This window comes from Echinops telfairi, unplaced genomic scaffold (assembly GCF_000313985.2).
Source record: "Echinops telfairi isolate 266 unplaced genomic scaffold, ASM31398v2 ScPeMD7_2565;HRSCAF=3150, whole genome shotgun sequence".
Taxonomy (NCBI): Eukaryota; Metazoa; Chordata; class Mammalia; order Afrosoricida; family Tenrecidae; genus Echinops; species Echinops telfairi.
The window spans coordinates 12625978-12640137 of NW_022106463.1; the positions used below are offsets into that span (position 1 = coordinate 12625978).

Consider the following 14160-nt stretch of genomic DNA (forward strand, 5'->3'; position numbering starts at 1 on the left):
TTCATAGGGTCATTATGAGTCGGAATCAACATGATGGCAGTGAGTTTGGGTTTGGAGTTTTCCTTCCAAGGAGCTCTGGGGGCGTAGTGTGTCACAGGTGGCTTGCTAACCACAACGTCTGTGGCTCAAACCCAGCAGAGGATCTGCAGGAGAAAGATGAGGCTTTCTGGTCAGATAAAGATTCCCAGCCTTGGAAACCCACAGGGGCAGTTCTACCCTGCCCAAAAGATTAAGGGTGATTGGAATCCACTCCGTGGTAGTGGTTGGTTTGTTGTTAGTTTTGCTTCTTTCCCCCCTGACCGTCTGAACTTTGTTTGGGGGCAAATGAGGATCTTGTGGTCTCCTACAGCGAGTTGTGTAAGGGCGCAGATTGCTCACAGTTGAGTGTCTGTTCATCTGTAGGCCAATCTATTGTTTCACAGTACGATATCCTGGGGGAAAAGCTTCACGTCCAAGTTCAAAGGATATCTTTGAATCTCGGGGAACCTTTTTCCTGCCAAAGGCCATTTGGATCTTTATAATTCGCAGAGCTGTACAGAATTATCAACTTAAAAATTAGACTGGTGTATTTGGTCAAATATCTCATCATCTCGCCTCTAATGGGACGGCTAGGCAGCTCTGATGGTGTAGTGGGTTACACCTTTGGGCTGCTATCCTGAAGTTAGCCGTTCGAAACTACTCCTCGGAAGAAAGAGGAGTGTTTCCCCCCCTCCCACCCACACCTACCCCTCCTGTAACTTTGGTTTTGAATGGGATGGCTGCAATTGCCTCTCTTGGGTGAGGTGCCCGCGGGCCCGACATTCCCTACGCCTGCTCCGGGTCTCTGGTCACGCGTCACTGTTAGAAAGCAGGTGTGCCGGGACAAAGAAAAGGTGGGGTCGACTTTCAAGGAGCCTGGTCCGCGAGGTCAGGGTGGAGCCGCCTAGCTTTAAAAGCGGAGCGGGCGCCTGGCCTGGCTCGCCTACCTGCAGCCCGAGATCCCCAGCGCGGACTCCACCGTGCCCCGCCGCACTCCACCCCCGCAGCGCGGAGACCCCCGCTGGCCTGACGCGGCAGGCACCCAGGCGTCAGCATCATGGTCAAGGTGTGTGCGCGCCGTCCCCCCCATCCCACCCCCCACCCCCCCAGGTCCTGGAGGAGGGATGGAAACGCAGGCCGGCTGGTTCTGCACAGGCGCCTGGCCTACGTCCACCCCCAGCCCCTACAGGACCTCCCTTGCGCTGGGTAGTGGACCCCACCCCACTGCCAAACGCCAAGGCTGGGACCCCAGGGCGGACTGGGTGAAGAAGTCAATCCAGACATGCGTGAAGGGGCCCAGGACCTGCTTTAGCAGCACTTAGGAAGCAAGGAAGTAGGGGGCTTGGAGGGGTTGGGGGAAGGGACAGCTGGGAAATGGGTGTGTGTGGCCCTCATTCCAAAAGTGAGGACTACAATTAAGTGGATGGAGCCGGATTCTGGGAAAAGTTGGGTCAGTTGTCTTGCCCTTGGCCCCTTGGTGAGGTTCATGAGCTCATTGGACAGGTCCCTACCTAGGAAAGGGGGCATCGATGTAGAGGGTCCTGCAGGGATTAAAGCACTAGTGGAGACTTACAGCTCCTTAGAGGGGCCCTGTCTGCCTGGCCCACCCCAGGGAGGATCCCTTCGCCTAGAGGCCCCGCAGGCCTGCCTTGTCCCACCCAACCTTCCCCCTAGAAACAGCCAAGGGGAGATAGAGAGAGGTGGGGAGTTGTTGCCTAAAGGTGGGAGAGAAACACTGTCCAGTCATTTCTCCTCCCAACCCTGCTCCTTCTCCCCAGACCAAGGCCATGAAAGGCGAGGGAGGGCACCATGCCTTGTCCCTATGTCTGTCTGACCCCCTCAGTGGAGGAAAGTCCAATGGGACCAAATTTGTGGCCCTGCTTTTCTTCCAGAGGACCCTAGAAATTTACTCCGTAGAGCTCAATGGAATGAAAGACATCCAGAACAGCCGCAAGGAGGACGGCCGGGAGACGTCCAGCAGGGGCCGGAAGGACACGTGCTGGAACCGCAAAAAGAATCACCAGAAACAGGAGACTGAGGAAGAGCCAGATCTGGTCAGTAGCCTTGGGTCCAATGGGGTTCCCCTGATGGCCACCCTCCTGAGAGCTTGGACTATTACCAAAGAAGAACCAGGTCAAGCCACTGGCAAGTCTCTTACGATTTGGTTCCTGGTTTAAACACAGCTGGCGTGATAACATCCGGTGGCCATCAGATCCTGTGCGGGATTCCCGGGGAGAATCCAGAGAGGAGGGTCTCGGGTGCTTCATGTGCAGCTCGTTAAAGTGAAATATCAGCAGCCACTTGCCGGCTTTTATGTGGGAGAGGGAAAGCACTTAATCCAGAGCCAAAGCCACCAGACTTGTTAGGTTTCTGGACATAGGATGACCCATGAGAAAGAAGACAGACAGACAGACAGACATTTAAGAATGCAGAGCTGAATACTGGACAAACTGAATTTAAATCCTAGTTTGATTGAAGCTTCAATTTCCTCTTTTGTACAATAGGAAACTGGTGCCCACCACAGACTGAGACAAAACTGGTGCTCACCACAGACTGAGACAAAGCAGGACTGGGGACATTGTAACATTCCCTGCTCCCCATACTCCCCGTAAAAACCCACTGCCATTGAGGCAATGCCAAGTCATAGTGACCCTCTAGGACAGGGTAGAACTGCCCCCTGTGGATTTCTGAGACTGTAACTTTTTATAGGAATAGAACACCTTCTTTCTCCCGCAGAGCAGCTGGTGGTTTTGAACTGCTGACCTTGTGGATCGCAGCCCAATGCATGGCCACCTTGCCACCAGGGTTTCTTTGGACACATAGTAGATATTCAGTAAATGTGAATTGGTTCCTGTGTATCTCTAGAATTTGTGCTTGAAACCAGAGCCACTCTTCTTGAAATTGCATCGATACTAGGAATATATGTGTGTTTGTGAAAATGAGGACCTGCTTTTTCTGAGCGGTCCGTGCAGTTATACCCCCCAGTGAAAGGATTGCCAAATTATTAAGACCAAACGTTTTCCTGCTTCGCTGATGAGGAAAGACCATCTTTCTTTCTTTTCCCCCCAAACTTTTCATGAGAGTCCTTTAAATCGGGGCCCGGTACTTGGATGCTTTGCATTCTGGTGTCTTGGATGCTTAGAACGTTGATGACAAGATGTGTTCCCGGTTTCTTCATACATATAAACAGACTGACAATTTACCCACGCCGGTACTATTCCTTTTATACTCCTAATTGCAAGGTCGCCAGCCCACTCCACGGGAAAACGATGAGGCTCCTATTCCCATAAAGATCCACTCTTGGAATCCCACAGGAGCGTTTCTACTCGGTCCTATGAATCTGAACCACATGGACAGCTGTGGCCGTGAGTGCTATTGCCTTGCCGGCCAGCAGAGGGCTCGGAGACATCCTGCCTTCCTCCCTGAAGCTCAGGCTTCTATGAAGAAGAAAGGTATTTGGTTTGGCCTGAGGGCAGCCTACTTCTGAGTATGTGAGTCATGCCTGAACAGCATAGGTCCCGAGGTGTGCTCTTTGCTGTTGGCTTATCTGTGAACTCAGGAGAGTAAACTAATTCCTAACTTGTGGATTACTTAATCTTTCCAGTCCCTGGCTATAGCACAGTCCAAAAAAACCCAAAAATTGTCAGGATGAATAAGGCTGAGAGAAGATAAGAAGTAAAAAAAATGATCTTTTATTGGATGGCTAAACCTTGTAATGAAACATGAAACCTTCCTTCATTTAGTTAAGACTTTTTTTTTGTTTCAGACACTCGGGGACTGGGAGAATGAGCCTCACGGATCAATAGGGGTGAATGAATACACTTTGTCCCTCCTGAGTGCTGGGTGTTCTTTGGGGCTAAGGAGGATGTACTCGTGGGTTTCCTGAAGCTACTGGAAGAAGCTTCTGGTGCTGGAAGCCAGTCAGTCTCACAGGAAAGGGGAGATGATTCTCCGGCCCCCAAAACCACGGGACATTTGGCCAGGTCTGCAGACAGCTGGTGTCACCACTCAGGGGAGGATGCTGCTGAGATCTTAGTGGGAAGATGTCAGGGATGCTCCTACACATTCTACAATGCATGTGACACCCCACCTTCTGCGTCCCCCGGCCCCCTATCCACTCACCACCACCCACATACACATACAGAGCAAAGAATTGTCTGGCTCATGTTGTCAATAGTGGTGGAAGTGAAACAAACACACCCAGTGTTAGTACAGGGTTGCTGTGAGTCAGAATCAACGGGATATGTCACACAACAAAGCTCTAATGGTCCCAGGGTAGAAATAGCAAGTGAGGGCCCTGCTGGCATTGATTTAGCAGGGTTTCTGCCTGTAGAGTTTCTCTAGCCAGTCGAGTCCTTGAGGGCTATTACTTGCATAAGGAAGGCACACAGGCTTCTTGGTGCTTGAAGGGATGGTGCTTTTTTGGGGGGCTGTGCGAATAACTTGTCAGCACACAAGACCCTTGTTGGCATTTAAGTGAGTCATTGAGTCAGATGCAGTGGGTCTAGTTTGCTAGATCTTATTAATTATCCTCAGCTCACCTCAGAATTTAGGTCTCAATTAATATCCAGAGAGCTAGGATCTGGACGGCAAGTATCATACGACTTAACATGTGTTAGAGATCAAGGACGAGGTAACATGCTTCATTGTGTTGATTCAAAAGTGAGGATGCCTAACTAACTACTCACTCTCTCCCATCGAGTCCAAGCTGTCCCATAGTGACTCTGTAAGACAAGGTAAAGATGCCCCCCATGGGTTTCTCAGACTGTAACTCTTGGCAGGAGTAGAAAGCCTCATCTCTCTCGGGTGGAGAGGCTGGTGGTTTCAAACAGGTGATGTTTCAGATGTCAGCCTAATGTGTAACCACTAGTGCCAGGACTCCTCTAGTAAGTGATAAATGTCAACTTCAGTGTGAACATTTCAAGGATGGTTAGAAAATACCCTACCCCATGAGTTAGGAGACTTTGTATTGTTTTTTTCTTTTCCTTTGACACGTACTTCCTGGTCCCTCTTCAATTCTTAGTACTACATCTAGCTTTCAGGGTCAAAACTCAGGGCTGAGACATGTGGAAGGGTCTAACCCCCTGTGTTAGACAGGGTTATCTAGAGAGATAAAACCAAATTGCTGATAATTTATTTTTTATAAGGATAATTAGATATATAACAAGAAATGAACTGATAAGTCATATACAGATAAATACATAATACAAGAAATAAACAGTTAAATTATAAAGCACTACAAATGGCTCAGTGCAACTCACATCCATGAGAGAGAGAGTTGTGAGAGACTAGCAGTCCTTCAAGTCTAGTCTGCTGCCAGATCTTCCTCTATTTATAGAGAGAGCTAGGCTAGGTCAGCACAGCAGCCAATCAGAAGGCAGGTCACCAATGGCCAGTCCACAGCTCCAGAGATGTCTTAAAGGGACCTCAACTTACAGTGACACAGTCCACAGTCTAGGCGTCCCACAGGTAGTGTAGCCTTTAAATTGAGGCACAGAACAAGCAAGGCAGCCGCACACTGGTCCGATGATCAAAGAGTGAGAGACAAGAAAGGCGAGGCTCACCAAACCATCCGTCTCTCCGCCCTTCAGTTAATCCCACTTGTGTCCATCAGCCAGGCTGGCACAATAAACTATCTCACCCCCTCTCTTCTTCCTTTCCCGGATTTCAGGATGACCACAAACTCAGCAGTGAAGACCTGGAAAAGAAATATGGAACCAACATCATGATGGTAAGTCCTCAGGAACCAGGGCTCAGGACGAGAAGGGCTCTGGCCACGCAAGGGAGCAGGCTGTGGGAAAGCAGACATCAAATGTCACGTTAGAGTGAGTGACCTATAGCAGCCACCTTGAGGATACCAGGACTCCACATGCCTAGGTACCAGCCTAGAGGAGGCCATGTGTCTGAGACAAGGTCCTTTCACTGACCGGGGAGCGTGCACAACCCTTTTGCTGTGGCTGCAGAAAGGCTATCATGTCCTCAGGAAGACAGTGACACTTCTCACTGTCACTGTAAGGGGTGGCTTGTCATCCTTGGGCCCATAGAGCATTTTCACAAGTGTTGCTCTTTTCATCAGACAATGGGGGAAACCAGTGCTCAAAAGCGACGATCAAAAGTAACCGTCTGAAGGATCACATTGTTAGGTTTTTCAGAGACAGGAGACAGAGCGAAACCATTAGTTTATAGATTTATTGAGGGAGGTGAGGTTTGTGGGGAATCGGAAATCAAAGAAAAGGAGGGGAAAGGAGTTTAGCATAGTCAGTTCAAGAAAGGTTAGGGCTGGCTCTTTGTCTAAAGCCAGAGAATTAGCTGACTTAAAAGGTATAGAGAACACTGAGAGCTGCTATTACAGAAAGGAAGAGAAAAGTAGATTTAATACAAACCCACTAACAAACTACAACATAGTCTGGCAAGGAAAGGGTTAAACAGCTCTGGTACCACGGCCTCTGCTTCTGCTGTGGGAACCAGCATGGAATGGAAGGTGTCAGCGAGAGAGAAGGAAATTCCACAATAGTTATGTTTTTTGAGCCATCTATAAATTGTGTAGACATGGTGAATCCGGAGCGTCTTTCTGGTTGGTGCCCAGAACTCCAACTGGCCGGGTGCCAGCTAGGGCGAGCTGACGTCACTTAATTGGGCGGGCAGATGGGCGGAGCTTGGTAAGCTTTGGAGCAGGAGAGACTTCAGCTGCTGTCTTCAGTCACGCTGCCACCGGACCCTAGACACGTACACCCCAGTCGCCAAGGACCTGAGACCTGAAGAATTCCCTAGTGCTCGCGCTGAAAGGGGCCTAGATAATGTGGGAGAAAAATGTGGAACAAAAGTCAAAATCCTAGAACAGACCAGGCTTTCTGGTCTGAGTGGAACCCTGAACCCATAACCTAAGGAGGACTAAGACATCCTCCTAGCCTGGAATGGAACTCACCCCCTTGGTTCCACTTTCTGGCAATCCGCAGACTTGCCTAAAAGGAAAACACGGGAGAGAGATGCTCTCATTAGAACCATCAAGCGTACCAGGCTCCAAAGGGCAGGGTTCTTTTGCCCCAGGACAGAGCTCGGAAGAAAGGAAGGGATAAGAGAGGACAGAGGGAAATAAGTCAATGTGAGGAGGAATTGGGAACCCTGACATTGTATAGCTAGCCATCAGTGACAAGAAATAAAATGCGTATGGCTTGTTGAACAGAAAACCAATTTGCTCCATAAGCACAATTCAAAAATAAGAACAACGTAATTGGGGAGGTGGGTGCTAGCTAGAACCCCACTGGTCCTGCCTTCTGTGTCAAGATGGGAGGATCGCCCCAGGCACACACTGGTGTGCTCACAGGCAGCTTACAAAGGCCACCACCTCAGAAAGCCCTCCTTTCTGTCACGGATTTAAAAGACGACTGGAGTCTCAGTAGTCGGAGCTATCGGCGGAATGTAGAGCAGCAGACGTTCCCTGCTCTCAGCGCTCACCGCTGGATTGCTCCCAGAGGGAGAGCAAAGAGGAATGAGATCATCTCTGGTCTAAGGGGAAAGCAGTTAGTGGAGGAGGCAGATGGGAATGACAAGACCATAGCGATTACCGCTTAAGTGACCAGTGAGAAGTTTAGACCAGAGAGGCCAGAGCAGTGTCCTTAGGTGACCCGGTGTTTGCACTTGGACTTCAGAGGGTGATGAGACTTTTAAGTTGTCAGAGCACCAATGAGCCCAAAATGAACAGAACGAGTTTGGACCCTGAAAGCAAGCTGAGGACACTAGGACCTGGTGTGTAGAAAAGGAAATGAGTAACTCAGGTGAAACTGTCAAGCTCTCTGATATGGAGCTACGAAATGGAGACTGTTTAACCAGGGGGCACAACTTTTAAACAGGGAAATAAATGACTTGACAAGCTAAATGATTCTGCTGAGTCAAACATTCTGGAGGCCAAATCTGACCTCCTATGCCTCTCCTATCACCACAAAGCTGCCACGGACCTGTTTCCTGCCTCCATCCCTCTTTACCTGGCCTGACAGCAACTGTCAGGAGCCCTGCTGGCATAGCGGTTACTACCATGAGGGAGGGAGGGGGGAAAATGAGGAGCTGATATCAAGGGCTCAAGTAGAACGAAAATGCTTTGAAAAGGATGATGGCAACATATGCAGAAATGTGCTTGACACAATGGATGAACATATGGATTGTGGTAAGAGATGTAAGAGTCCCCAATAAGAGTATTTAAAAATAATAAAAAAATATCTTTAGCATAAAAAAAGAAAGAAAATACCATGACTTGTGTCAGGCTTTCAAGACGGATGAAAATGACATCTTTGCTCTTACACCCTTGAAATAGGTCTTGTGGGGCAGATTTGACCAAGGCAATGTCTAATGTTTTCACTGCTGCTTCCATGAGCATCAATTGTGGATCCAAGTAAAGTTAAATTCTTGACAGCATTAGTCTTTCCTCTGTTTACCATGAGTCTATTGGTCTAGCTGTAAGGATTTTGGTTTTCTTTACGTAGTTGTTGCTCTTCACCAATAAGTGCCTTCAGCAAACAAAGATGTGTCATCTACATACTGACGTTGTTAATGAGTCTTCCTCCAATTCTTCTGCCACGTTCTTCATACAGTCCAGCTTCTCCAGTTATTAATGAATGTTTGTATTGCTTTCTTCTCATTTTGTGTTGTTCCCCGTCAGCCCATGGAGGGCCTGACAGCTTGGTTCCATCCACATCATTACGGACCCTACTTTGGGGAGGCAGCTCTTCCCCAGTTATTTTGAGTGCCTTCCAATCTGAGGGCCCCATCTTCCGGTACTCTATCAGACGATACTCCTTGGTTCTCCATAGGTTTTCAGTAGTTGATCTCTCTGAAGCGGACAGCCTCTTTCCTCTTTCCATTCTGTCTTAGTCTGAAGCTTGTTCGCCCTGGGGGACCCTGCTGGTTTTTGAAATAGCATTGCTCTCAGCTACCAGCCAACCACAACCGTACAACAAGGAGACAAGTAGAGAATTGACCTTGTAGGACCTAACAATGAGCAAGAGAGCAAGATATAAGCCTTAACGTTAAGTAGCTCATAGTATCAATAAAGTACGTACACAACTCTTCAAATAGAAGGTAGTTTGTGGGGAAGAAAGTCCTAAAACTGACAGAGCAAGATTTCAAAAGTGGTGGGCACACCTCCATGTGTCTGTAGGCAACACAAAGCAGCAGACAGCAAGGTGCTTCTGGCCGTTTGGTCTTCAAATGATGAGTAGATGTTGTTACTGCTAAGATGAGCAAAACTTCAGGATGGGTGTGTGAAAAAAGAGAAGCGTGCTCTGCATACAAGGAGCCCTGGTGACACTGGATAAGTACGAGGCTGCTAACAGAAAGGTCAGTGGTTCAAACTCAGTAGGCTCTCCCTGGGAGAAAGCATGGCAGTGTCTGTAATGATTCCACCACTGCCATCTAGTTCATCCTGACTTGTAGCGACTCTGTAGCGTTTCTGAAACTGTAAGTCTCTATGGGAACAGGTAACCTCATCCCTCTCCTGAAGTTGAACAGGTGGGTTTGAACCACCAACCATGTGCTTAACAGTCCAACACTTACCAGACAGTGCCACCAGATTAGAGCCTTGGAAACCATGTGGGACTGTTTGACTCTGTCCTCCTGGTTACTATGAGTAAAGACAAGACAACAACAACACCTTCCTGACAGGGTTATTTTGAGGAGCAAATGAATACATAGAGAACAGTTCCTGTCATATATGGGTCACATTCAGCACAGCAGGCTCTATAGCAAACACCAGGAAGAGGAGGACTGAGGCAATTGTCCACTTATCCAAAGCCAGGTGTAGACTGGCACTTGAACTCTAAGCACAACCTGTAGAAATCTGATCCCATCTCCTGAGGGAGAAGTGTCTAATTCCTGTTTTGGTTTTGCTCGGCCTTCGCAGGGTCTCTCCAGTACCAGAGCTGCAGAGCTCCTGGCTCACGACGGACCCAACACCCTCAGACCTCCCAAGGAGACGCCAGAGATTGTCAAGTTCCTCAAGCAGATGGTGGGGGGCTTCTTGGTCCTCCTGTGGATTATAGTCATCACAAGTTGGATCATCTATGGGATTGAGTACTCTGTGGACCCCTCCGCAAGCCAAGACGATGTAAGGCCCTGGCTGTCCAACCACCTGGCTCAGTAAACTTGGGAATTTGTGTGGCTTCCTAATGCCTTAGAGGTGTTGTGAGCATGTATTTAAAAAAACTACCAAAAGATAGTGCCCTGCGTTTCTAGGAGGGGTGGGAGCAACTCTCTATGCATGGAAGTATTTTTTAGATCCTTCTTCTCAAAGCTAATTCTATCCTTTAAACATGGAGAGCATCTGGGCCTGTAGAGAGCAAGGTATCAAAATTATAAAACTTCAGTGGTCAATATTATGCTGACAGAAAACAATGGTCACCGTTATGCGAACAAGTAAGGCTATAAATGCCCAGCATAAAGAAATTTGCAGGGACAGTGAACAAGGCTGAGGATGGGAGCAGGTGGCTGACTACAAACAGACACAAGTGAGTGAGGTCTTTTTGGTGAGAGAGACGTTCTACAGGCTGATGATAGTGGTGGTTGATCAACTTTATAGATTTGCTTAAATTAAACAGTCATTGAATTGTATGCACTTAGATATGTGTTATGGCACGTAAACGATGTGGGACCAAATGCCATGTTCCTCACCTTCCTGTGAAAAAATGCAGCTGTAGCATCTGCTTCACTGCTGTTATTTACTTTTCGGGTGTTCTCGTCACTCAGGTGTATTTAGGTGCTGCAGTGGGCCTGGTTATTATTTTAACGGGCACATTTGCATACTACCAAGAAGCCAAAAGCACCAACATCATTGCCAGCTTCAGTAAAATGATTCCTCAGGTGAGTAGACCAGCCATCTTCCTTCTAGTGTCTGCGTTACTTTCATGGAAGAAGCATCAACTACTGACAAAAATGGGGCCGGGTGGAGGGTGTCAGAGGTCCTAGCCCCATCACTTGCTACCTAAAAATCTTGAACAATCGACTTCCTCTCTTGAAACCCCATTTCCTCGCAGGGATTTGGGATGATCAAATGAAGTAAGATGCAGGAAAATGCTTTGTCAAGAACCAAGTGAGACAGAAACACCTGTCCTTGCACAAGACCTGCAGCTGCTGCTCTGATGCATTTGGGAAGCATGTGGACAACTTGGTCATTCAGGAAGAGAGGGAGTCAGCTGTAGACCTTTAGGGAATATTCATTGGAAACCAAGGAAATCCACTGAAGATGCTTTTTCTGGGACCATGTGTTCCCCTGTCTGAGCTCAGTGGATACTGCCCCAGATGCTGTCAGTGGGACTTGCCCCTTTACCCAAGACTTTGGCTGTGTGTCCTCTAGGGAGACCAGGCACCACTGTAGGCACAGAGCAGAACTAGGTTGTGTCTACAACAACAAACTGCCAAACAGAAGGAAAGATTGTGGGTGCAATGGGATACCTATTTCCTTGCTAAAAGGCAGGGGAACCAGCTCATTAGAGTGTTCCCTACTTGAGCAAGATCACTGAGACCTTTAGCTTCCCCTTCAATGCTCTCTCTGAACATGACAGTTGGTGCCGTTTAGATGAATTGTTGCTCCATTCCCATCAGCCCTGTGGCCCTCACCTTCCTGTGTCTACCTACAGTCATACATTTGCTTACTATTTCTTGTTTTCAAGAGTATCTGTGTGAGTTCCTCCTTAAGAAGAGGATAGTTCTGGGGTCCTAAGACATCAACTGCAATGCTCTTCCTTAAAAATTTTTTTGGGCGTGGTTCATCTTATACCCTTGTGTTCTAGCTGCTCCATTTCTGAGATTCAGAGAGGTCTGACTGAAGGAGGGGGATTCGCATCGGTCCAGAATCTGAGACACCTGTCCTGCTTTTCTCTCCCAGCAAGCTCTTGTCATCCGAGACGGGGAGAAGAAGACAATCCCCTCAGAGCAGCTGGTGGTGGGGGACATAGTGGAGATTAAAGGAGGAGACCAGATTCCTGCAGACCTCAGATTGCTGTCTTCTCAGGGGTGCAAGGTAAGCATCGTGCAGCACCCCTAAGGATCAGCTCCTTACCCATTGATCTTTTATTGGCTTTACCAATTTCAGTATAACTCGGGCAAGAAGCCCAATTTTGAACATCTTTTCAAATTTTCTCCTAGGTGGATAACTCATCACTCACAGGGGAATCGGAGCCCCAGTCCCGGTCCTGTGATTGCACCCATGACAATCCCCTGGAAACAACGAACATTGTCTTCTATTCTGCAGCCTGTCTGGAAGGTCAGTCTACTAGGTCTAAGGGCCAGATGTACTTCTCCCTCCTTAAGTTTGACATTTTTGTCATTTTATTATCTCTTGATACAGAGCTTTTCACAGAGAAAACATTAAATTGAACACTTGTTGTTGCCAGGACTGGTCTCTCCTGACGACATGTCCAAGGTATGGGAGATGAAGTCTTGCTATCCTTGCTTTTAAGGGGCACTCTGATCATACTTCTTTCAAGAAAGATTTATTTGTTCTTTTAGCAGTCCACGGTAATTTCAAAATTCTTCACCAGCACCATGATTCAAATGCATCAATTCTTCTTTTGTCTTCCTCATTCAATGCCTAACTCTCATATGCACATGAGGCGATTGAAATTACCATGGCTTGGGTCAGGCACAGTTTAGTCCTCAAAGTAAACTCTGCTTTTCAACACTCTTAAAAGGACTTGTTCAGCAGATTTGATCAATGCAACACGTCTTTTGATCTCTTAACTGCTGCTTCCATGACCATTGAATTGTGGATCCAAGCAAGACAAAATCTTTGACCTTGGCAACTTCAATCTTTTCTCCATTTATCATGATGCTAATTATTGGTCTAGCGGTGAGGATCTGGTCTTCTTGGCATGGAGTTGTAATTCATACCGAAGTCTACAATCCTTTATTCCCATCAGCAAGTGCTTCAAGTCTCTCACTTTTGGCAAGCAAGGTTGTGTCATAAGCCTTCCACTACTCCTGATGCCCCATTCTTCATGTAATCCAGTTTCTCTGATGAATTTCTCAGCATACAGATTGAATAAGTATGGTGAGAGGATACAACCCCATCATACACCTTTCTTGATTTTAAACCATGCAGTATGCCCTTGTTCTGTTCACATAATTGCCGCTTGTTCCATGTGCAAGTTCTCCAGGAGCACAATGAAGTGTTCTGGAATACCCATTCTTCCCAAGGCCATCCATAGTTTGCTATAATCCACACACTTGAATGCCTTGGTATAGTCAATAAAACACAAATAAACATCCTTTGTTACTCTGCCTTGAACCAAGATCCATCTGACAGTAGCAATGATACTTGTCTCACTTCTTCTAGATCCAGCCTGAACCTCTGGTAACTCCCTGTCAAAATACTCCTGCAACCATCATTGGATGATCTTCAGCAAAATTTTATTTGCGTGTGATATTAATGATATTGTTCTATAATTTGAGCATTCTGTTGGATAATCTTTCTTTGGAATAGATACAAATATAGATCTCTTCCAGACAGTTGGCCAAGTAGCTGTCTTCCAGTTTTCCTGGCACAGATAAGAAAGTGCTTCCAATGCTTTATCAGCTTGTTTAGACACTTGAATTGATAGTCTATCAATGCTTGGAGCCTTGTTTTTGGCTGATGCTTACAGTGCAGCTTGAACTTCTTCCTTTAATACCACTGGTTCTTGATGATGTGCTACCGACTAAAGTGGTGGAACGTTGACTAGTTCTTTTTGGTACAGTGATTCTATTTTTTACATTGTCTTTAGATGCTTTCTGCATCATTCAATATTTTGCCCATAGAATTTTTCAATATTACAACTTGAGACTTCAGTTTTTTTCTTTAAGTTTTTTTCAGTTTAAGATATGCCAAGCATATTCTTCCTGCCCCCTCACCCTGACCCCTAATTTTAAGTCCCTGCACATTTCATTCTAATGTTTTTCTTTGTTTTCTCAAGCTGCCCTTTGAAATTTTCTATTAAGCTCTTTGACTTCATCATTTCTTCCATGTGCCTTAGCTACTCAGAGTCTCTTCTGATATCCACTTTAATCTTTTCTTACTTTCCTTTCTTTTTAAAAAAAATCATTTTATTGGGGGCTCATACAACTCTTATCACAATCCATACATACATCAATTGTGTCAAGCACATTTGTACATTTGTT

General features: G+C 46.9%; 1 protein-coding gene across 1 annotated transcript in view; it reads left to right on the forward strand.

Moving 5' to 3' along the window:
* Nucleotides 1-1931: 1931 nt before the first annotated feature.
* The window catches only part of LOC101664088 (potassium-transporting ATPase alpha chain 2-like), a 52433-nt gene continuing 40204 nt past the window's right edge, over nt 1932-14160 (forward strand). Inside the window, exons 1-6 of the mRNA XM_013007902.2 lie at nt 1932-2072; nt 5690-5749; nt 9911-10114; nt 10753-10866; nt 11891-12025; nt 12151-12268. Coding sequence (XP_012863356.2) covers nt 1947-2072; nt 5690-5749; nt 9911-10114; nt 10753-10866; nt 11891-12025; nt 12151-12268 — 757 coding nt within the window. The 5' untranslated portion in view covers nt 1932-1946. The remainder of the gene's footprint in view (nt 2073-5689; nt 5750-9910; nt 10115-10752; nt 10867-11890; nt 12026-12150; nt 12269-14160) is intronic.